The sequence below is a fragment of the Bos taurus genome, chromosome 15, assembly GCF_002263795.3.
Source record: "Bos taurus isolate L1 Dominette 01449 registration number 42190680 breed Hereford chromosome 15, ARS-UCD2.0, whole genome shotgun sequence".
NCBI classification, from domain to species: domain Eukaryota; kingdom Metazoa; phylum Chordata; class Mammalia; order Artiodactyla; family Bovidae; genus Bos; species Bos taurus.
In genome coordinates, this window is record NC_037342.1 from 16,341,636 (window position 1) to 16,364,375 (window position 22,740).

General features: G+C 41.7%; 1 protein-coding gene across 3 annotated transcripts in view; it reads left to right on the forward strand.

Annotated features, from left to right (window-relative positions):
- Positions 1 to 22,740, forward strand: part of GUCY1A2 (guanylate cyclase 1 soluble subunit alpha 2) — a 586,113-nt gene that overhangs the window by 67,962 nt on the left and 495,411 nt on the right. The window contains exon 1 of one of the 3 annotated variants that reach the window (NM_001191341.1): positions 2,754 to 3,053. The exons of the other annotated variants lie outside the window; for them this stretch is intronic. Coding sequence (NP_001178270.1) covers positions 2,754 to 3,053 — 300 coding nt within the window. Of the gene's footprint in view, positions 1 to 2,753; positions 3,054 to 22,740 lie in introns of those variants that run through there. 3 annotated transcript variants of the gene reach the window in all.

Here is a 22,740-nt window from a genome sequence, read left to right on the forward strand (position 1 = left end):
TACCAAAAAAGCACATTTGTGTGAGTGTGTGAGCTACAGTAGTTATTAAAAGAATATAAAAGGCATATGCTGTTTAGTATCCAGAATAGAAGATCTAAAATTATATGACTGTAAAGAACTTGACAGTTATATCATTATTACTGAAAAAAGAGAACTAAAAATTCCAGCATTATGTTATGATTGATACTGCACAACAAGAATATTAAACAGCTTTCCCAATGTTGTAATAATGTAGTTTACCACCCCCCAAATAAGGAAAAAAGGCCAGTGAAAGTTTTCAGCAGAACTAATGAATAAACTTTATGATAAAAATATAACGTGTATCTAATTTCCAGTGGAAACAAATGCATATAGAATTAAGCGAAGTAGTGGGAAAATCAACAGTAGATACACCAAAATATCAAAATAATAATAATAATGATTATAAATAATAACTATTATTATTATTTTTAAAAAGAGGCCTGATTTCCTCTACTAAGAGGAGAAACTATGTAGTTAGCAATTAGCAGACTGAGAAAGAATATATACATATATAGGACGACAGAGGATGAGATTGTGGGATGGCATCACCGACTCAAAGGGCAAGCCTGGCATGCAGCAGTCTGTGGGATTGCAAAGAGTTGGACTCTACTGAGCAGCTGAACTGAGATATATATATATATATACACACACACACATATACATATATATGTATTTGAAGGGAAGTATGTGACTGGTAATATGCAAGTTCATATCTTTAACACCTATTTAAAACCTGATTAAGGCATATCTCTGAATCAATTTGAGGGCATTTTCCTCAAATGTAAAAGGAATCTTCAGACATTCTCCTAAACAAACGGGAAGATTTAGAATTAAAAGCAAACTGAGGTTGTGTTGCAGCAAAGAGTTTTTGTTTTATCTGTTAGTTATAAAATAGACATAATCCAGAAACCTATCTGTCTTTACCTTGGAAGAACCTTTAAAAGAAAAACTGCTTTTGCTTTTGTATCTCTACGGAGCGGAGCGAAAGCCAGAACCTATCAACTTTTCTTTTCCAGGGAAGGGGAATGGTGGGGAGCGTGCTCAGGTGCTTTGCTGCAGAGGGAAGCACAGCCGGGGACCCTTATTTGCCCATCTCAATGTTAGAACAAGTTCCAGGCTTTCCTGGAGCTAAAGCAAGCACAATGGGGACAGGCACTACAGGCACGAAGCGCCACTGTTCTTTTGCCAAGAGGCAGGCTTTGGAATGGGGCTTCCCTGGTAGCTCAGTCGGTAAAGAATCCACCTGCAACAAGGGAGACCTTCGTTCGCCCCCTGGGTTGGGAAGATCCCCTGGAGGAGGGCATAGCAACCCACTCCAATATTCTTGCCTGGAGAATCCCCATGGACAGAGGAGCCTGGCGGGCTACACAGTCCATGGGGTCGCAAAGAGTCGGAGACGACTAAGAGACTAAGCACAGCACAGCACAAGCTTTGGAATGAAGCAGCTCCACAGCAAACCTGGGACGCTGTTCTTGGGGTTTGAAAAGTCTTTCACTCCCCTTGGCTTTCCGAGCAACATTTGTAGCTTAGCCCGAACAGATCGCATATTTGGAGCAAAGCTCCAGGAGAATGAAGGACAGGGTAGTGTCATTCCCCGGCTCCCAGGTGGTGGAGTCTATGAAAGGACTACGCCTGCAAACGCGGCTGCAGGTGGCCAGCGGAGCTGTCCAGCACCAGCACAGAGGCGGAGGGGCCAGGAGCCCGGGCTCGCCCAGCCAGGCCGACGCTCGGTAACAGGGCTCTTGCCCAAGCAGACGCTGTCCTCATTCCCTGCCTCTCGGCTCTGGGCTATCTACAAGCCCACGCAGCCTCGGCCGAGAACACCCGTCCTCACTAGCTGCTGCTCCAGCAGGGTGGGTACCAACACGTTGGCCCTCCCCTTCCCTTGTAAGCGACTCCTTGGGCATGGGCGGGCTGGACCCCTCGGCCTTTCCCCCTGGCCTCAGAACTTCCCAAATGAACTCGGAGGGAAAGGTCAATGATGGACTCTAAATGATGGACCCCCAGTCCCACGCCCTCAGGCTTCCCTGAGGCGGCTGCAGAGGCAGGTGTTCCGTCCCGGCCGGGTGCCCCCCTGTCTCAGGGCCCACCGGGCCCCGTCTGCTCCTCAGCTGCCTCTTCCGCGAGGAGGTGGGGATGGCGGGAGCTGGGGTGGCGCTCAGAGGACGCCGAAGTGTCCCCGTTGCTCCCGAAGCGTGGCGACAGCACAGAGGCAGAGACTTCCAGTGGGTGCGAAGGCAACACGTGACGGCTGCGGAGAGACGGCGCGGAGGAGGGGGCGCGCGGAGGGAGCAGGCGGGCGGCACGGCGAGGGGAGGTGGGAGGGACTGGCGGGCGGAGGGCGGGCAACAGGGGCGAGCTGGGCGCGCGGGCGGCGCGGGCGGCGCGAGCCTCTGCCTCCGCTGCCGCGCGGCCGCCGCCTCCCCGCCCGGCCGCCCCCGGGCTCTCACTCGCAGCCTCCCCGCGAGCTGAGAGCAGCCGCGGAGACGCGTCCAGGCGCGCGCCGAGGCGGCAGCGGCCGGCGAACGCGGGCCCAGGGCAGCGCGGCGCTGCAAGTTCCCGCCATGAGCAGTCGGCTCTCGAGGCTCCGCGGCTCCGGGGCCGCCCTCCCGGTCGAGCAGCCCTGCCCCGTTTCCCCGCGGTCGCAGCGCACCTAACGCCGCCGGTGCAGCCGCCGCCGCCGCCGCCCGTATTCCCGCCGCCGCCGCCTCGGCCGCCGCAGCGCCGACAGCATGTCTCGGAGGAAGATTTCGTCCGAGTCCTTCAGCTCCCTGGGCTCGGACTATCTGGAGACCAGCCCCGAGGAGGAGGCGGAGTGCCCGTTGTCCAGGCTCTGCTGGAACGGCGGCCGCAGCGCGCCCGGGCTGCCCGAGCCCAGAGCGGCGCACGTCTCCGCCCGAGCCCCGGCGGCCGGCGCAGCAGCCGCCGCCGCAGTCAGCGCCGCCACAGCCGGGGCCAGGCGAGCGCAGCGCCGCAGGCGGGTCAACCTGGACTCGCTGGGCGAGAGCATCAGCCGTCTGACGGCGCCCTCGGTGAGTAGAGACGAGGGGCAGGGCCGAGCCTCGGGTGGAAGGACGCGGACCGGGCAGGTGGGCGCCAGGCTGGTCCCGCCGCGTGCCAAGAGCCCCGCCGCTGGGGTGTGTGTGGGGAGGGGGGCGGGGTGGCGGGGCCTAGCCCGGCCTAGTTCCCGATGGCCCCCGGGAGAGACCTGGACTTTGGGCCCTAGTGGAAGGGGGCACTGGGATACGGGCATGGAGTGAGACTTCACTCCTCCGGGGGCCTCCTGATTCAAAGGTCTGTCTGCCCACCCCCAGCATTTGCAACCTCCTTCGTCGCAGTCACCCTGATGGCTCGACGGCTCCTTCTCACCCACCTGTTTTCTTTCCCCAAAACTTTTCCAAGCACTGTGCCTCCTCTCTTCTCCAGCATCCCACAGGAACCCCTGCTCCCTTCCAGGAAACTCTTCCCCTCTTTTTTTCCCCCCGACACTCTTGCTCTTAGCATGACCTTCTCTGACAAATTTGAATTCTGCAAGCTAACTGCCTTCCTAGGTTGCATTCCTTTTCTCAATCTTTAGGGACCGGTTGTCAGATAATTTTTTGATGAAGAGCCCTCTCATCTCTTGTTTTCTCACCACCTCGTGTATTTTTTTCTTGGTTACTGGTCATTTATTGGCTCAGTCTTCTTCTGTCGGTAACCCGGGTATTTGGTTTTCTAAACCTGTCTTCTCTTTCTTGCACCCCTACCTCATCCTTCACACTCTGTCCCCTGGAATCTTTAGTGCATTCTCCCTCATTTTTTCAGTTTCCTTATATTAGGCCCTGCGTAACTATCTGTTGAATGAATAAGTGCCTGCCTGCTGCTGCTGCTGCTGCTGCTGCTAAGTCGCTTCAGTCGTGTCCGACTCTGTGCGACTCCATAGACGGCAGCCCACCAGGCTTCCCCATCCCTGGGATTCTCCAGGCAAGAATACTGGAGTGGGTTGCCATTTCCTTCTCCAATGCATGAAAGTGAAAATGAAGTCGCTCAGTCGTGCCCGACTCTTAGCGACCCCATGGACTGCAGCCCACCAGGCTCCTCCGTCCATGGGATTTTCCAGGCAAGAGTATTGGCTGCTGCTGCTAAGTCGCTTCAGTCATGTCTGACTCTGTGCTACCCCATAGACGGCAGCCCGGTGCTATTGCCTTCTCCGAATGCCTGCCTAGCTCTCTCTAACTTGTGTTCATTAGGGATGGCTGTATCATCAGTTCCAGGTGTACTCCAGACTCCCTATGATTCTTGGTATCTTTCCAGAGCACTCTGCCTCATTCCTGGTCAGGCATTTCAGCTACTCTTGACTTTTAATCTTTGCAGTAATGCCAGACTTCTGTTTCAGTCTTTCTTAGACTGTATGAGCTCTGTTTTGAAGGAACTCCATTGCAGACAGAATCCTAAAGAGATTCACTGTCAAACTAAAGCTGATTTTTATTTGCACCTTGATTGGTTACAAGGATTTCAACTTCTGAAAGCACTTTTAGCTGCCCATCTTGGAGACTTTTACTTCTTTAAAGTTTTCAAAGTGAATCTGAACATTGAACTTGTTTGCCTGCTCTTGAGTCTCCCTTTTGAAAGTACTCTTGCAGTTGATGGTAGGAGGACCTTGAGAAAGAATTGGATCCAGAGACCGGGGATTTGTACCAGACAGGCCTACAAGTATCCTGGGGCTGTTGCCTTAATGGAGTATGGCCTTTTCCTCTAGCAATGAGACTACTGTCTCAGTCATCTTCCTTTTTTGTGCATTTTCCCTTCAATTACCTTTTGCCACTTCTTCTATTGATAAGCTAGGTACAAAACCCAAAATAGGTTAGCTACTGTTTGCTATTATTAATGCAAATATTTCCGAGGAAGCACACTTTTAGGAACTATTTGATGTTGCAAATTGTTGAACTTAAGCCTTTATAAAAGGAGTCCAGTAATCCTGTGCATATGTAGTTTTGTGTCAGTGCCCAAAGCAACATTTGTGCAATATACTAATTCTTCATTGTAACAGGTTCATATGTAACATGATAATTTTACTAAAGATAAGTATTAGATTTTTGTGGGAATTGTTTTGATAATTCTGGAGGGTTTTTGTTTTTTTTTTTCCCTAAAAATCAGAATTTAGAAATTTTTCAAAAGTTGTGGAAGTGCCTTTGGTAATGCGAGTTTAACATAAGACTACTCTCAATGACTTATGTTAGAAGTAGATAAAATAAATTGAATGCTACTATTTACTGCCAAAATAAGAGGGAAGAAACAGTCTCTGACTTTTACCCTTTAAAAAATGTAAAATTTGAATGACTTTGGCTCTTTGCCAGATTAAAAAAAAACATGTAATCAGGTGTTTAGATAACAAATTTGAAAATAATTGTGATAATCAGAAATAAGCAACAGCTGTATGTACTTTCCATTCTGTAATTTTTTATATTTTGAAAAAGCTTTTTCACCTATAATGCTGGAAACATATAGGTGAATATAGTGTAACAATTCCAACTTCCGAAGACATGTATAAACCGGTTCTCATTGACTCACCATATCAACAGTGGACTTGGTAACACAAAACAATATATTTCAAAGCAGTGACTACTCTGTGTTCTCTACCCGCATTTTCTTTTGTTTGGCAAACTAGAACACTGCTTCAAAAAATTACTGTAAATTTGTTCTCCTACGCTGTCAGCATTCTAAACTTCTCTGGAAACACTTATGTCCAACACTTATCCAGTGTCCTTTCATTAGAGCTGAACAACTTAAAAACGAATGAACAAGCAAAATAACCCAAACCCAAAAAACTCTGAGAATAGCCATTATCAGAGCATTCTTAGATGGAAATTTCTAGTTGTTTTAAACCTTCTTGAGTTTTGCAAACCTTCTTGCATTGCTGTGGAAGCTCTTGTCTTCTTAGTGGTCTCATTGTGGAATGTTGTCTTGATCACTGGAGATTTCTTTCTTTTTTATTCAGAATACTTTGCAAGTAGGGAAATGGAAATACATTTAATAAATACTATGATATTGCCAAGTAATTCAGCTAGTAATTTGGTCAATGGAATATTCAAACTCAGGCTTTTGGTATTTTAAGAGATACTAATAGCTGCATTGATGTTAGCTATACAGGTTATGATACTTCATAACATTTCAATAATAAAAATAAATTGAATTGATGAAATTGAAAAAAAATACAAAATTCAGGAGACCTGGTTCTCATTCATTGTGCCTTGGATAACTAAATACATGTATGTCACTCTGTATATCACTTTTACTACCTAGGATCATTCTTTTCTGTAAATTATTACATTTAAAGCCTCTCCCTGGTCTGACATTCTATGAAGACAGGTATCGTCAAGCTTTCAATGTTGTTGTTCAGTCACCAAGTCAGTCACTCAGTCATGTCTGACGCTTTGTAACCTCATGGACTGTAGCACACCAGGCTTCCCTGTCCTTCACTATCTCCCAGAGCTTGTCAAACTCTGATTCAAATCCATTGAATCAGAGATGCCATCCAACAATTTCATCCTCTGTCATCCCCTTCTGCTCCTGCCTTCAATCTTTCCCAGAATCAAGTTCTTTACCAACGAGTTGGCTCTTCCCATCAGGTGGCCAAAGTATTGGAGCTTCAGCTTCAGCTTCAGCATCAGTCCTTCCTTGAATATTCAGGGTTGATTTCCTTTAGGATTGACTGGTTTGATCTCCTTGCTGTTAAAGGGACTCTCAAGAGTATTCTCCAATACCAGTTAGAAAACATAAATTCTTTGGGGTTCAGCCCTCATTATGGTCCAACTTTCACATCCATACATGACTCCAACCATAGCTTTGACTATACGGACCTTTGTTGGCAAAGTGATGTCTCTGCTTTTTAATATGCTATCTACGTTTGTCATAGCTTTTCTTCCAAGGAGTAAGCAGTCTCCATCTGCAGTGATTTTGGAGCCCAAGAAAATAAAGTCTGTCACTGTTTCCATTTTTTGCCCATCTATTAGCCATGAAAGTGATGGGACTGGATGCCATGATCTTCGTTTTCTGAATGTTGAGCTTTAAGCCAACTTTTTCACTCTCCTCTTTCACTTTCATCAAGAGGCTCTTTAGTTCTTCTTCACTTTCTGCCATAAGGGTGGTGTCATCTGCATATCTGAGGTTATTGATATTTCTCCCAGCAATCTTGATTCCAGCTTGTGCTTCTTCCAGCCCAGCGTCTCTCATGATGTACTCTGCATATAAGTTAAATAAGTTTTGAATAAGCTCTCACAGTGGCATATGAAATAAAAAGCAAGGACATATGAGTTTTAAAACTGGGGAAAGTAGATTATTTTCTCAAGTGGGGGCATCAAAGTACTATTTTTTCCACTTAGTTGTTAAAAAATACTTGAGGGTCTGCTATGTGGCAAGTATTGTACAAAGCGTTGGTGATACAAATGCCAAATACAACTTTCGCATTCTTCAACCTCATGAAACTTTAATTATAGCTTTTATTCTAAGTAAACTGTATTGAGGGAAAATATAAGAACTCCGGTTGCTGCGGAGATATTTAGGGGAAGTTTTATCCTCCACTTTGGTTGGTTTTGTTCACTGCAGATCTCTGGGATGCAGCCATAAAGAGAAAAATAATCCTAAAGATCTGGTATAAATCACTTATTATGTTATTTATTTTGAAATAATTTACTTGGGAACACATACGAAGAAACAGCTGGGACCTTTTGCGTCAAGGGTACATTTGGGATCTCATTTTATTTTCATTTTATTTTTATGAATGATGATTGCTTAGACCCCTGTCACTTTGACCTCAGTTTGGGGTTTGCTAATGTCAGCCTATCAGTGAAGATACTCTCAGAAATTAACTGGGGGCAAGGCTTTCTTAGGTCTCTTGACTGAGCACTACTAGCTGTTACAACATTTGTTTGCGTGCTCAGTTGCTCAGTCACGTCCAACTCTTTGTGACCCCAAGGACTATAGCCCTCCAGGCACATTACAGGCGGCTTTGAAGACTTCGGAAGCTATAGATAGCGGAATGACAGGAAGAAAAGTAACAGAATTGCAAGGATGGCATGTAAAGGGAGGAAAGCTACTTACATGAGGATTAGTCCAAGAAATAAAGAACAGCGAGGAAAGAAAAAGGAAGGGAAGCTTGAATTTAAGTAGCAAAAAAGAAAAATTGTTTTTGGAAAGGAAATTTTACTGATATATGCCAATGGAAAATTGAAAGAGCATAAAAAATATGTATTTAGCCTCTCACTAAATAAAATGAACCCCATGATGTATAAGGCCTTAAATAAAACCTTAGAAATTGTAAGTGTAACTAACATGTAAATCATTAAAAGTATATAAAATATATTTGTGAGGTAAGGTATTTGACACATTTATGTGTTTTAATTGAAATTTTAAGATTTTGAAGTTAAATGTGGATTTTAAACTTCTGAGCAATAGATTCATTAAAGTTAAAAATGAAACAAAATGTATTCTAGTAGTTTAATGTTTTCACTTTTGTATAAATTAGATACTACAATCTGAAATCAGAATTTAATGACCTTTTCTATTTCTATAGAAATATTTCTGTATTCTGTTTTCTATTACTTTTCTCTGCTTCATCCCTAGTCATCAGAAACAGCTTGGCAGAGTTGAAAGTACAAGGATATGTTTTTTGACAGACAATCTGAATAACTCCTTCCTGAGCCCTTTACTATATCTAAGACCCTGGGAGAGCCAACCCCTACCTTCTCAGAGCCTTAGTTTTCTATTTTGTGAAGTAGGAATCATGACTACCTTATAGCTGTGTTGTGAAAGAGGAGCAATATTTCTTGTAAAATTTCTTGAACTTGATAAATGATAGTTACAAGCTGCGATTCATTAACTTCAGTCAAATTTAAATGCCTCCAAATGATCTATAATTTTTTGTTTTTTTCTCAGTAACTTACTTATCAGTGCATGAGTGCTATGGACTATAGCCTGTCAGGCTCCTCTCTCCATGGGATTCTCCAAGCAAGAATACTGGGTTGGGTTGCCATGCTCTCCTCCAGGGAATCTTCCTGACGTAGGGATTGAACCCGCATCGCTTTTGTCTCCTGCATTGGCAGGCAGATTCTTCACCACTAGTGCCGCCTGGGAAGACCTTACTTATTAATAACCTTATTAAAAAAGGCTTCCCTGGTGGCTCAGTAGTAAATAAATGGCAACCCACTCCAGTATTCTTGTCTGAGAAATCCCATGATTTCTCAGAGGAGCTTGGCAGCCTGGGGTCCCAAAGTCAGACTAAACAAGAACAACAACCTTATTAAAAGAGTTCATTGGTCAACTGATGATGTGTACCTAAACGTATTGGTAAAATTTTTTAGGCATTGCCCAGTGTAAATTTTATTGGCATTGCCCAGTCTATCCATTAAAAAATTAAAAGTGGAGCCCATTTTTGGCTCCCTGGCTGTGACTCATGTGAGTACATAAATATGTATAATCATTACAGATTCAAAAATTTCTGTCAAACTGTTGAATGTTATGTGGAAGTATGAGTACCATTACTATAAATTCCATAAAAATACTGCTGCTGCTGCTGCTAAGTCGCTTCAGTCATATCTGACTCTGTGCGACCCCATGGACGGCAGCCCACCAGGCCCCTCCGTCCCTGGGATTCTCCAGGCAAGAACACTGGAGTGGGTTGCCATTTCCTTCTCCAATGAGTAAAAGTGAAAGTGAAGTCACTCAGTCGTGTCCGACTCTTAGCGACCCCATGGACTGCAGCCCACCAGGCTCCTCTGTCCATGGGATTTTCCAGGCAAGAGTACTGGAGTGGGGTGCCATTGCCTTCTCTGATAAAAATACTAGAACATATGTATTTGGTAGAATATGGGTATTTCAATGCAAATTATTTTTAACTTAGGAAAAATCATTAGATGAAAGAAAAATTGTTTATTTCACTTGCCTGAAAATTTCAAGAGTTCCCCATCCATTGCATTCAAAATAATTTGTATGTATGTTCAAAGGCTTAGGCTGTGAGATACAACAGTTACCCAACTAATAACTTTTATGTTTTGTATAAGGCACTCTATTCTACCAGCTCAGTTGTTGGACCTTCATTTTAAAGATAAATTTTGACTGTGGGAAATGACATCAGTGATTATTAGTTTGTTAGTAGAGGTAATGTAATTATATTATCATTTTTACTGTATAGTTTATCTACCTTGAAGTACTCTGAGGTGTGTGAGAGGGATTGCTATTGTTGTTCAGTTGCTAAGCTGTGTCCAACACTTTACAACCCCCGTGGAGTGCAGCTTATCAGGCTTTCCTGTCCTTCTTTTTCACACTCATCAAGAGGCTCTTTAGTTCCTCTTCACTTTCTGCCATTAGGTGGTGTCATCTGCATATCTGAGGTTGTTAATATTCCTCCTGGCAATCTTGATTCCAGCTTGTGCTTCATCCAGCCCAGCATTTTGCACGAGGTATTTTGGGTTTTCTATGATACAATGGATGTTGGCAATTAGATCTCTGGTTCTCTGCCTTTGCTAAATTCAGCTTGTACATTCTGGAAGTTCTTTGTTCATGTACCATTGAAGCCTAGCTTGAAGGATTTTGAGCATTAACTTTAGCGTGTGAAATGAGTGCAATTGTGTGGTAGTTTGAACATTCTTTGGCATTGCCCTTCTTTGGGATTGGAATGAAAGCTGACCTTTTCCAGTCCTGTGGCAATTGCTGAGTTTTCCAGATTTGCTGTCATATGAGTGTAGCACTTTGAAGTGAAGTGAAGTCACCCAATCGTGTCTGACTGTTTGCGACACCATGGACTGTAGCCTACCACGCTCCTCCATTCATGGGATTTTCCAGGTAAGCATACTGGGGTGTATTGCCATTTCCTTCTCCAGAGGATCTTCCCAACCCAGGGATTGAACTCAGGTCTCCCACATTGTGGGCGGACACTTTACCATCTGAGCCACCAGGGCACTTTAACAGCATCATATTTTAGATTTATAAATAGCTCAGCTGGAATTCCATCACCTCCACTAGCTTTGTTTTTATAATGCTTCCTAAGGCCTACTTGGCTTCACATTCCAGGATGTCAGGTAAGTAACGAAACCATTGTGATTATCCGAGTCATTAAGACCTTTTTCGTACAGTTCTTCTGTGTATTCTTTCCACTCATCTTAATCCCTTCTGCTTGTGTTAGATCCTTGCTGTTTCTGTCTTTTAGTGTGTCCATCTTTGCATATTATGTTCCCTTGGTATTGCTAATTTTCTTGAAGAGATCTCTAGTTTTTCCCATTTTATTGTTTTCCTCTATTTCTTTGCATTGTTCACTTAAGAAGGCTTTCTTATTTCTCCTTGCTATTCTTTGGAACTCTGCATTCATTTGGGCATATCTTCCCCTTTCTCCTTTGCCTTTTGCTTCTCTTCTTTTCTAAGCTATTTGTAAGGCTTCCTCAGATAAGCATTTTGCCTTGTTTCATTTCTTTTTCTTGGGGATGGTTTTGATCACCGCTTCCTGTACAATGCAGTGAACCTCTGTCCATAGTTCTTCAGGCACTCTGTCTGTCAAATCTAATCCTTTGAATCTATTTGTCACTTCCACTGTATAATCATAAGGGATTGGATTTGGGTTGTAACTGAATGGCTCAGGGGTTTTACCTACTTTCTTCAAGTTAAATCTGAATTTTGAAATGAGGAGCTCATAATCTGAGTGGCAGTCAGCTCCAAATCTTGTGTTTGCTAACTATATAGAGCTTCTCCATCTTTGGTTGCAAAGAATGTAGTCAATCTGCTTTTGGTATTGACCATCTGTTGATGTCTATGTGTAGAGTCATCTCTTGTTGTTGGATGAGGGTGTTTGCTATGACCAGTGTATTCTCTTGGCCAAACTGTTAGCTTTTTCCTTGCTTCATTTTGTACTCCAAGATCAAACTTACCTGTTACTCCAGGTATCTCTTAACTTTTTACTTTTGCATTCCAATCCTCTGTGATGAAAATGACATCTTTTTGGGGTCTTAGTTCTAGAAGGTCTTATAGGTCTTCATACAACTGTCTTATCGGTCTTCATACAACTGTTCAGCTTCAGCTACTTTGGCATCAGTGGTTGGGGTATAGACTTGGATTACTATGATATTGAATGGTTTGCCTTGGAATTGAACAGAGATCATTCTGTCATTTTTTGAGATTGGACCCAACTACTCCATTTCAGACTCTTTCGTTGACTATGAGGGCTATTCCATTTCTTCTAAAGGATTCTTGCCCACAGTAGTAGGCAAGATGATAATGATATTCAGATGATATTGGTCATCTGAATTAAATTCACCCATTCCAGTCCTTTTTAGTTCACTGATGCCTAAAATGTTGATGTTTACTCTTGCCATCTACTGTTTGATCACATCCGATTTACCTTGATTCATGGACCTAGCATCCCAGGTTCCTATGCAGTATTGTTCTTTACAGCATCAGACTTTACTTGCACCACCAGACACATCCACGAGTAGGCATCAGCTAACTCTCTAGTTGCTGTGTGTGCTTCTTATTGCAGTGGCAAGGCCTTCAGTAGTTGCAGTGCATGGGCTCTAGAGCGTGCAGGCTTTAGTAGTTGTTGAGTAAGGGCCTAATTGCCCGACAGTACATGTAATGTTCCTGGACTAGGGATCAAACCTGTTTCCCTGCATTGGCAGACAGATTCTCCACCACTGGACAACCAGGGAAGTCCTTTTTTGTTTTATCTTGTTGCCTCTAGCATATGGAACTGAAGGTAAACTTAAATGTTTTTTTTGAATATGGTAGTAAAATTAGTGGGTTATCTCTAGATATAAACACTGTTTACTGTGAATTTCACACACATCTAGGAAGAAAAACATTATGTGGCATAAGTAGGGAAAATATTTATAAGAACTGGCTAGGCCTTTAAGGACTACACCTTCTTTGCAGGCCTTATTTGATGCATAGACCAATGGTTAGGTCAAAAGTCAAAGTTCTGCTGTTTAATTCTGACTCATTTCAATACTCTTATTTTTATCTTGTATTTATTATGGTACCTGATACTTAATGGATTTTCAATAAAATGTTCAGAATAAGTGAAAGATGTTCTTGTTTAAGAATTATTATTATTATATTAATAATTTATTACTACTATTATTGTTTATCCAATTATAGTTATTTCTCTTTTGTTTAATTTTTTCCTGTGCTATATTTGGTTGAATCAAATAAAATAGATTTCATACCCAGTCTCTGAGAGATACTTTCAAGTATGCAGACCTGCTTGAATTTTACTTACTCTTGCCATTTAAAGCAAAACTTCAGAATGAAGTTGTGCTAAAATGAAAGGAAATGGAAAAGGATCCTTCTGCTGGAACTCCTTGAGAAGCCAATTTATATTTTAAGAAATTAGGTAAATGTAACAACTCTCTCAGTCTCCAGTAGAAGTCTGCTTATATTTTCTGTACAGCTCTCTTTCTGGCGGGAACTGTTTGTCAGTAAGTGGGCTACTGTCACCAAAAATGCATTGTTAGATGGAGTAAAAAAATCTTACTCCTTAAATATCACTTCAGGACAGGATCTGAAGATCTAGACTTATGTGCTGTAAGCTCAGGGCATCTCATAAAATTGAAAATTTCAGCATAGATTGATTTAGGAGGTAGGGGAGCCGGAAATATCTTGGAAGACTGATTTGTTATGGCTGTTTGGTGGAACTGAGAAAGAGTGAACATTCTTATAAATAGAACAGTGAGAAATCACTTCCTGCCCAGACTTTATTTGGGATTTATTAAACAGTTCTTCATTTGAGCTAGAGGTTATCAAACGTCAGTGAACAAAAGAAATACCTAAAAACGATTGTTGAAATGCAGATTACTGGGCTTCTTTCTCAGTGGGCCTGTTGTTTTTTTCCACCTGTTTCTTTGTTATCTAAATGTAGTTGATTTACAATCCTGTGCTGATTTCTGCTATACAGAAAAGTAATTCTGTTATATATACATGTCCTTTTTTATATTCTTCCCCATTATGGTTTATCGTAAGATATTGACTATTCACTGTACTATACAGTAGGACCTTGCTTATCCATTCTGTATATGCTAGTTTCCAATCCCAAAGAAAGGCAAGGCCAAAGAATGTTCAAACTACTGCACAATTGTACTCATTCACACACTAGCGGAGTAATGCTCAAAATTCTCCAAGCCAGGCTTCAACAGTGTATGAACCATGAGTGTCCAGATGCTCAAGCTGGATTTAGAAAAGGCAGAGAAGCCAGAGATCAAATTGCCAACATCTGTTGGACCATGGAAAAAACAAAAGAATTCCAGAAAAACATCTACTTCTGCTTTATTGACTATGCCAAAGACTTTGACTGTGTGGATCGCAATAAACTGTGGAAAATTCTGTAAGAGATGGGCATAGCAGACCACCTTACCTGCCTCCTGAGAAATCTGTATGCAGGTCAACAAGCAGCAGTTAGAACCAGACATGGAACAACAGACTGGTTCCAAATTGTGAAAGGAATACATCAAGGCTGTATATTGTCACCCTGCGTATTTAACTTATATGCAGAGTACATCATGCAAAATGCTAGGCTGGATGCCGCACAAGCTGGAATCAAGATTGCTGGGAGAAATATCAATAATCTCATATATGCAGATGACACCACTCTTATGACAAAGTGGAGAGGAACTAAAGAGCCTCTTGATGAAAGTGAAAGAGGAGAGTGAAAAGGCTGGCTTAAAAGTCAACTTTCAAAAAGCTAAGATCATGGCAACCAGTCCCATCACTTCATGGCTAATAGATGGGCAAAAATGGAAACAGTGACAGACTTTATTTTCCTGGGCTCCAAAATCACTGCAGATGGTGACTACAGCCATGAAATTCAAAGATGCTTGCTCCTTGGAAGAAAATTTATGACCAACCTAGACAACATATTAAAAATCAGAGACATTATTTTGCAACAAAGGTCTATCTAAACAAAGCTATGGTCTTGCCAGTAGTCATGTGTAAATGTGAGAGTTGGACTGTAAAGAAAGCTGAGCAGTGAAGAATTGATGCTTTTGAACTGTGGTATTGGAGAAGATTTTTGAGAGTCCCTTGGACTGCAAGGAGATCAAAGCAGCCAATCCTAAAGGAAATCAGTCCTGAATATTCATTGGAAGGACTGATGCTGAAGCTGAAGCTCCAATACTTTGACTACCTGATGCGAAGAAATGACTCACTTGAAAAGACCTTGATGCTGGCAGAGATTGAAGGCAGGAGGAAAAGGGGACGACAGAGGATAAGATGGATGAATGGCATCACTGACTCAATGGAGGGAAGCCAGGCATGCTGACGTCCATGGGGTCACAAAGAGTCAGACACGACTGAATGACTGAAATGAACTGATATGCTAGTTTTCATCTGCTAACTCCAAATGCCCCCTCCATCCTTCCTTTACCCTTCCTTCTTCTTGGCACCACATGTCTTTTCTGTTAAATTGTAGTTTTGGTGATATATAGAGTTCTATTATTTTTCTGTTGACCTATCATGATACAATGGTATTGAGTAATAGTTACATAATCACTATAGTGAAAGATGTTTATCAGTTTTCACAATCAATAGCCAGACAAAAAATAAAAGGTAATTGCAATTGTAAGCCATAATGGAAACATAAGGAACTTAACAATGTAAAATACTTAAACACAATTTGGGGGTCAAGCATTGTGATGTGGTAAGTGGAAGTGCATACATACATGCACATGTTTTCATATGCCCAGCAGTCTATATCTTTTGATTTGTGTATTTAATCCATTTACATTTAAAGTGATTATATAGATGTGTGATCCTATTACTATTTTCTTAATTGTTTTGGGTTTATTTTCTGTAGGTCTTCTCCTTGTCTTGTGTTTCCTGCTTAGGGAAGTTCCTTTAGCATTTGTTATAAAGCTTGTTTGGTGGTCCTGAATTCTCTTAACTTTTGCTTGTCTGGAAAGCTTTTGATTTCTCCTTTAAATCTGAAGGAGAGTCTTGCTGGGTAGAATATTCTTGGTTGTAGGTTTTCCTTTTCATAACTTTAAATATATCATGCCATTCCCTTCTGGCTTGTAGAGTTTCTGTTGAGAAATCAGCTGATAGCCTTATGGGAGTTTCCTTGTATGTTATTTGTCATTTTTCCCTTGTTGTTTTAATATTTTATCTCTGTCTTTAATTTTGTCAGTTTGATTGCTATGTGTTTTGATGTGTTCCTCCTTGGGTTTATCTTTCCTGGGACTCTGTGTACTTCCTGGACTAGTTGACTATTTCCTTTCCCATGTTTGGAAACTTTTCAGCTATTATCTCTTCAAATATTTTCTCAGGTCCTTTCTCTCTCTCTTTTCCTTCTGGGACTCCTATAATGCACGTGTCGGTGCATTTCATGTCCCAGAGGTCTGTTAGGCTGTCTTCATTTCTTTTCATTCTTTTTTTCTGTGTTCTGTTCTTCAGTAGTGATTTCCTCCATTCCATCTTCCAGTTCATTTATCCATTCTGCTATTGATTCCTTCTAGTGTATTATTGAGAAGGCAATGGCATCCCACTCCAATACTCTTGCCTGGAAAATCCCATGGACAGATGAGCTTGGTAGGCTGCAGTCCATGGGGTCGTTAAGGGTTGGACATGACTGAGCGACTTCACTTTCACTTTCATGTTTTGAAGAAGGAAATGGCAACCCACTCCAGTGTTCTTGCCTGGAGAATCCCAGGGACGGTGGAGCCTGGTGGGCTGCCGTCTCTGGGGTCGCACAGAGTCGGACACGACTGAAGCGACTTAGCAGCAGCAGCAGCAGCAGAGTATTACTGATCTCTGTTTGTTTTTTAGTTCTTCTAGGTCTTTGGTAAACATTTCCTGCATCTTCTCCATTGTTTTCCCTAGATCCTGTGTTGTCTTCACTATCATGATTCTGAATTCTTTTTCTGGTGTTTTGCCTATCTCCACTTCATTTAGTTGTTTCTCTGGGGTTTTATCTGTCCCTTCATCTGGGACATAACTATCTGCTTTTTCATCATGATTAACTTTCTGTTACATGGTTTTTGTTTAGCTGCTATGGGATGGTGGTTCTTCTTCCTTCTTCTGTCTTCCTTCTGATGGATGAGGATTCCTGATGAGAGGGACTGGCTATGGGAAAAGTTTGGTCTTGCTCTGGCCCAATCACTGCATGGCAAATAGATGGGGAAACAGTGGAAACAGTGACAGACTTTATTTTTTGGGCTCCGAAATCACTGCAGATGGTGACTGCAGCCATGAAATTAAAAGACGCTTGCTCCTTGGAAGGAAAGTTATGACCAACCTAGACAGCATATTCAAAATCAGACACATTACTGTGCCAACAAAGGTCCATCTAGTCAAAGCTATGGTTTTTCCAGTAGTCATGTATGGATGTGAGAGGTGGACTATAAAGAAAGCTGAGCGCCAAAGAATTGATGCTTTTGAACTGTGGTGTTGGAGGAGACTCTTGAGAGTCCCTTGGACTGCAAGGAGATCCAGTCAGTCCATCCTAAAGAAAATCAGTCCTAAATATTCATTGGAAGGACAGATGCTGAAACTGAAACTCCAATACTTTGGCCACCTGATGCGAAGAAATGTCTCACTAGAAAAGACCCTGATGCTGGGAAAGATTGAAGGAAGAAGGAGAAGGGGACAACAGAGGATTGAGATGGTTGGATGGCATCACCAACTCAATGGACATGAGTTTGAATAAACTCTGGGAGTTTGTGATGGACAAGAAAACCTGGCGTGCCAGAGTCCATGGGGTTGCAAAGAGTCGGACACAACTGAGCAACTGAACTGAACTAAACTTGTGGGCAGGACTTTGCTCAGTAAAGCTTTAATTCAGATTTCTGCTAACGGGTGAGGTGCACTCCCTCCCTGGTAGTTGTTTGGCCTGAGGTGACATGTGGTGAGCCCCTGGTGACCCTCACCTCCACAGGAGACCCTCCAACACTAGCTGGCAGTTTTGGTTCAATCAGCTGTGGGGTCCCTGCTCCTTTCCTCTGGATGTTGGTATGCACAAGATGTTGTTTGTGCCCTCCAAGACTGGAGTCTTTGTTTCCCCCAGTCCTGTGGAAGACCTGTAATCAAATCATGCTGGCCAGATTCCCTGGAGATTCAGTTCCTTTGTCTGATCCTCAGGCTGGGAAGCCTGACGTGGGATTCAGAACCTTCATAGCAGTGGGAGAACTTCTTTGTTATTATTGTTCTCCAGTTTGTGGGTCATTCACCCAGCAGGTATGGGATTCGATTTTATTGTGATTGCGCCCCTCCTACCATCTTGCTGCAGCTTCTTCTTTGTCTTTGGACATGAAGTATCTTTTGTTGGTGGGTTCCAGTGTCCTCCTGTTGATGGTTATTCAACAGCTAGTTGCAATTTTGGTGTTCTTGCAGGAGTAGATGAATACACATCCTTCTACTCTGCCATCTTGAACTAGTGCTTATATCTTTTTGAATTATAGTTTTTGTTTGGGTATGTGCCCTGGAGTGGGAATGTTGGATCATATGGCAACTCCACTTTTAATTTTTTGAGGAACCTCCATAGTGTTTTACACCCCCACGAACAGTGTAGGAGGATTCCATTTTTCTCCATACCCTCTCCAGAATTTGTCTGTTTGTAATGATGGCCTTTCCGACTGCTCTGAGGTGGTATCTCACTGTAGTTTTTATTTGCATTTCCCTAATCATTGGGCTTCCCAGGTGGTGCTAGTGGAACCTACCTGCCAATGCAGGAGACAAGAGACACAGGTTTGATCCCTGGGTCAGGAAGATCCCCTGAAGAAGGGTCATGTTGAGCATTGTTTCATGTGCTAATTGGCCATCTATATGTTATTTTTGGAGAGAAGTCTGTAGGTCTTTTGCCCATTTTTTGGATTGAGTTATTTGTTTTTTTAGTTGTTGAATTTTATGAGCTGTTTGTATATTTTGAAAATTAAGCCCTTGTCAGTAGCATCATAAATATTTCTTCTCATTCTGCAGGTTGTCTTTTCATTTTGTTTATGGTTTCCTTTGCTGTGCAATAGCTTGTATGTTTCATTAGGTGCCCCCATGCACTACCGCCCGCCCCCGCCCCACTTTTGGCTTTCATTTCTATTGCTTTGGGAGAGTTATCTAAGAAAACATTGGTAGCTTCCGAGGGACTACTTCCGGATCCGGTGGCGACCGCTGAAAGGGTCGAGTGACGCGGCTGAGTGTGGCGGCGTCAAGCTGGCTGTCGGGTATAGAAAAAAAAAAAAAAGAAAAAGAAAACATTGGTACTATTGATGTCAGAAAATGTTTTGCCTCTGTTTTCTTCTAGGAGCTGTATGGTGTCATATCTTATATTTAAGTCTTTAAGCCATTTTGAGTTTATTTTTATGAATGATCGGTGTGTGTTCTGACTTCATTTATTGATATGAAGGTGTCCAGCTTTCCCAACATCACTTGCTAAAGAGACTGTCTTTTTCACATTGTATATTCTTGCCTTCTTTGTTAAAGATTAATTGACCATAAGTGTCTTGGTTTATTTTGAGCTCTTTATTCCATTGTTTCATATGTCTGTTTTTGTGCAAATACCATGCTGTTTTGACTCTTGTAGCTTTGTATTAGGAGAAGACAATGGCACCCCACTCCAGTACTCTTGCCTGGAAAATCCCATGGACAGAGGAGCCTGGTAGGCTGCAGTCCATGGGGTCGCTAAGAGTCTGACACCACTGAGCAACTTCACTTTCACTTTTCACTTTCATGCATTGGAGAAGGAAATGGCAACCCACTCCAGTGTTCTTGCCTGGAGAATCCCAGGGACGGGGGAGCCTGGTGGGCTGCCGTCTATGGGCTCGCACAGAGTCGGACACGACTAAAGTGACTTAGCAGCAGCAGCAGCAGCAGCAGCTTTGTATTATTGTCTGAAGTCTGAGGAGGGTTATGCCTCCAGCTTTGGTTTTTCCTCACAGTTTCTTTGGCAATGCTGGGTCTTTAATGGCTCCATTCAAATTTTAGGATTATTTGTTCCACTTATGTAAAAAATGTCATGGGTAATTTGATAGGGACCACATTAACTCTGTAGATTGCTTTGGATAGTATGGCCATTTAAATAGTACTAATTATTTTAATCCAAGAATATGAGATAGCTTTCCATTTCTTTGAATTGTCCTCAATTTCCTTTGTTAATGTTTTATAGCTTTAAGTGAGTCTTTCACCTCCTTGGTCAGGTTTATTCCTAAGTATTTTATTTTTGGATTCAATTTTAAAAGTTTTTTGTTTTGTTTAAGATGGTGATAGAACATAATTTAATTTCAAGTTTTTAAATTTAATTTTAAGAAAATTACATTTTAAAAATGATTCTATAGCTCTTATCTTAAGTTTAGGATTGCCAGAATGGCCATTTTTTTTTCATTCAGTTTTTAAAAATTAAATTTTTTATTTCATTGAGGGATAATTGCTTTACAGAATCTTGTTGTTTTCTGTCAAACATCAATATGAATTAGTCATAGGTATACATATATCCCCTCCCTTTTGAACTTCCCTCCCATCTCCCTTCCCACCCCACCCCTCTAGGTTGATATAGAGCCCCTGTTTGAGTTTCCTGAGCCATATGGCAAATTCTTGTTGGCCATCTATTTCACATATGGTAATGTAAGCTTCCATGTTACTCTTTCCATACGTCTCAACCTCTCCTCCTCTCTCCCATGTCCATAAGTCTGTTCTCTATGTCTGTTTCTCCATTGCTGCCCTGCAAAAATATTCATCGGTAGCATTTTTCTAGATTCCTTATATATGCATAAGAATATGATATTTATCTTTCTCTTTCTGACTTACTTCCCTTTGTATAATAGGTTCTAGGTTCATCCATCTCATTAGAACTGACTCAAATGTGTTCCTTTTATGGCTGAGTAATGTTCCATTGTGTGTATGTACCAAGCCTTCTTTATCCATTCATCTCTTGATGGACATCTAGGTTGCTTCCATGTTCTAGCTACTGTAAACAGTGCTGCAATGAACAGTGGGATACATGTGTCTTTTTAAATTTTGGTTTCCTTGGGTATTTGCCTCGGAGTAGGATTGCTGGGTCATATGGTGGTTTTATTCCTAGTTTTTTAAGTGATCTCCATACCATCTTCCATAGTGGCTGTGTCAATTTACATTCCCACCAACAGTGCAAGAGTGTCCCCTTTTCTCCACACCCTCTCCAGCATTTGTTGTTTGTAGACCTTTTGATGATGGTCATTCTGACCTGTATGAGGTGATATCCCAATGTAGTTTTGAGTGCATTTCTCTAATAATGAGTGATGTTGAGCATCTTTTCATGTGTTTGTTAGCCATGTATATGTTTTCTTTGGAGAAATGTCTGTTTGGGTCTTTTCCCCACTTTTTGATTGGGTTCTTTGTTTTCCTGGTGTTGAGTTGTATGAGCTGCTTGTATATATTGGACATTAATCTTTTGTCAGTTGTTTCATTTGCTATTATATTCTCCAATTTGAGGGTTGCTTATAGTTTCCTTTGCTGTGCAAAAGCTTTTAAGTTTAATCAGGTCCCACTTGTTTACTTTAGTTTTTATTTCCATTACTCTAGGAGATGGATCATAGAGGATCTGGCTTTGATTTATGTCATCGAGTGTTCTGCTTATGTTTTCCTCTAGGAGTTTTATAGTTTCTGATCTTACATTTAGATGTTTAATCCATTTTGAATTTATCTTTGTGTATGGCGTTAGCAAGTCTTCTAATTTCATTCTTATATTTGTCCAGTCTTTCCAGCACCATTTATTGAAGAGGCTGTCTTTGCCATTGTATATTTTTGCCTCCTTTGTCAAAAATAAGGTACCCATAGGTACATGGGTTTATTTCTGGGCCAGTCCATACTGTCTTGATGACTGTAGCTTTTTAGTATAATCTTGAGTCGGGAAGTTTGATTCCTGCAGCTCCATTCTTCTTTCTCAAGACTGCTTTGGATATTTGGGGTCTTTTGTGTTTCCATATGAATTGTGAATTTTTTTTTTTTTTGTTTTAGTTTTGTGAAAAATGCCATTGGTAATATGATAGGGATTGCACTGAATCTGTAGATTGTACTTGGTAGTATAGTTGTTTTCACAATATTGATTCTTCCTATCCAGTAACATGGAATATCTCTCCATCTGTTTATGTCATCTTTGATTTCTTTCATTAGTGTCTCATACTTTTCTGTGTACAGTTCTTTTGGTTCCTTAGGTAAGTTTATTCCTAGATATTTAATTCTTTTTGTTGCAATGGTGAATGGGATTGATTCCGTAATTTCTCTTTCTGATTTTTCATTGTTAGTGTATAGAAATGCAAGTGATTTCTGTGTAGTGATTTTTGTATCCTGAAACTTTGCTAAATTCACTGATTAGCTCTAGTAATTTTCTGATCCTATCTTTATGGTTTTCTATGTACAGTATCATGTCATCTGCAATCACTGAGAGCTTTACTTCTTTTCCAATCTGGATTCCTTTTCTTTCTTTTTCTTCTCTGATTGCTGTAGCTGGGACTTCCAGAACTATGTTGAATAACAGTGGTGAAAGTGAACATCCTTGCCTTGTGCCTGATCTTAGGGGGGATGCTTTCAGTTTTTCACCATTGAGAATAATGTTTGCTGTGGGCTTATCATATATGGCCTTTACTATGTTAACGAGGTCAGTTCCTTCTATGCCCATTTTTTTGAAGAGTTTTAATCATAAATGGGTGCTGAATTTTGTCAAAGGCTTTTTGTGCATCTATTGATTTTATCATATGGTTTTTATCTTTTCATTTGTTAGTATGGTGTATCACATTGATTGATTTG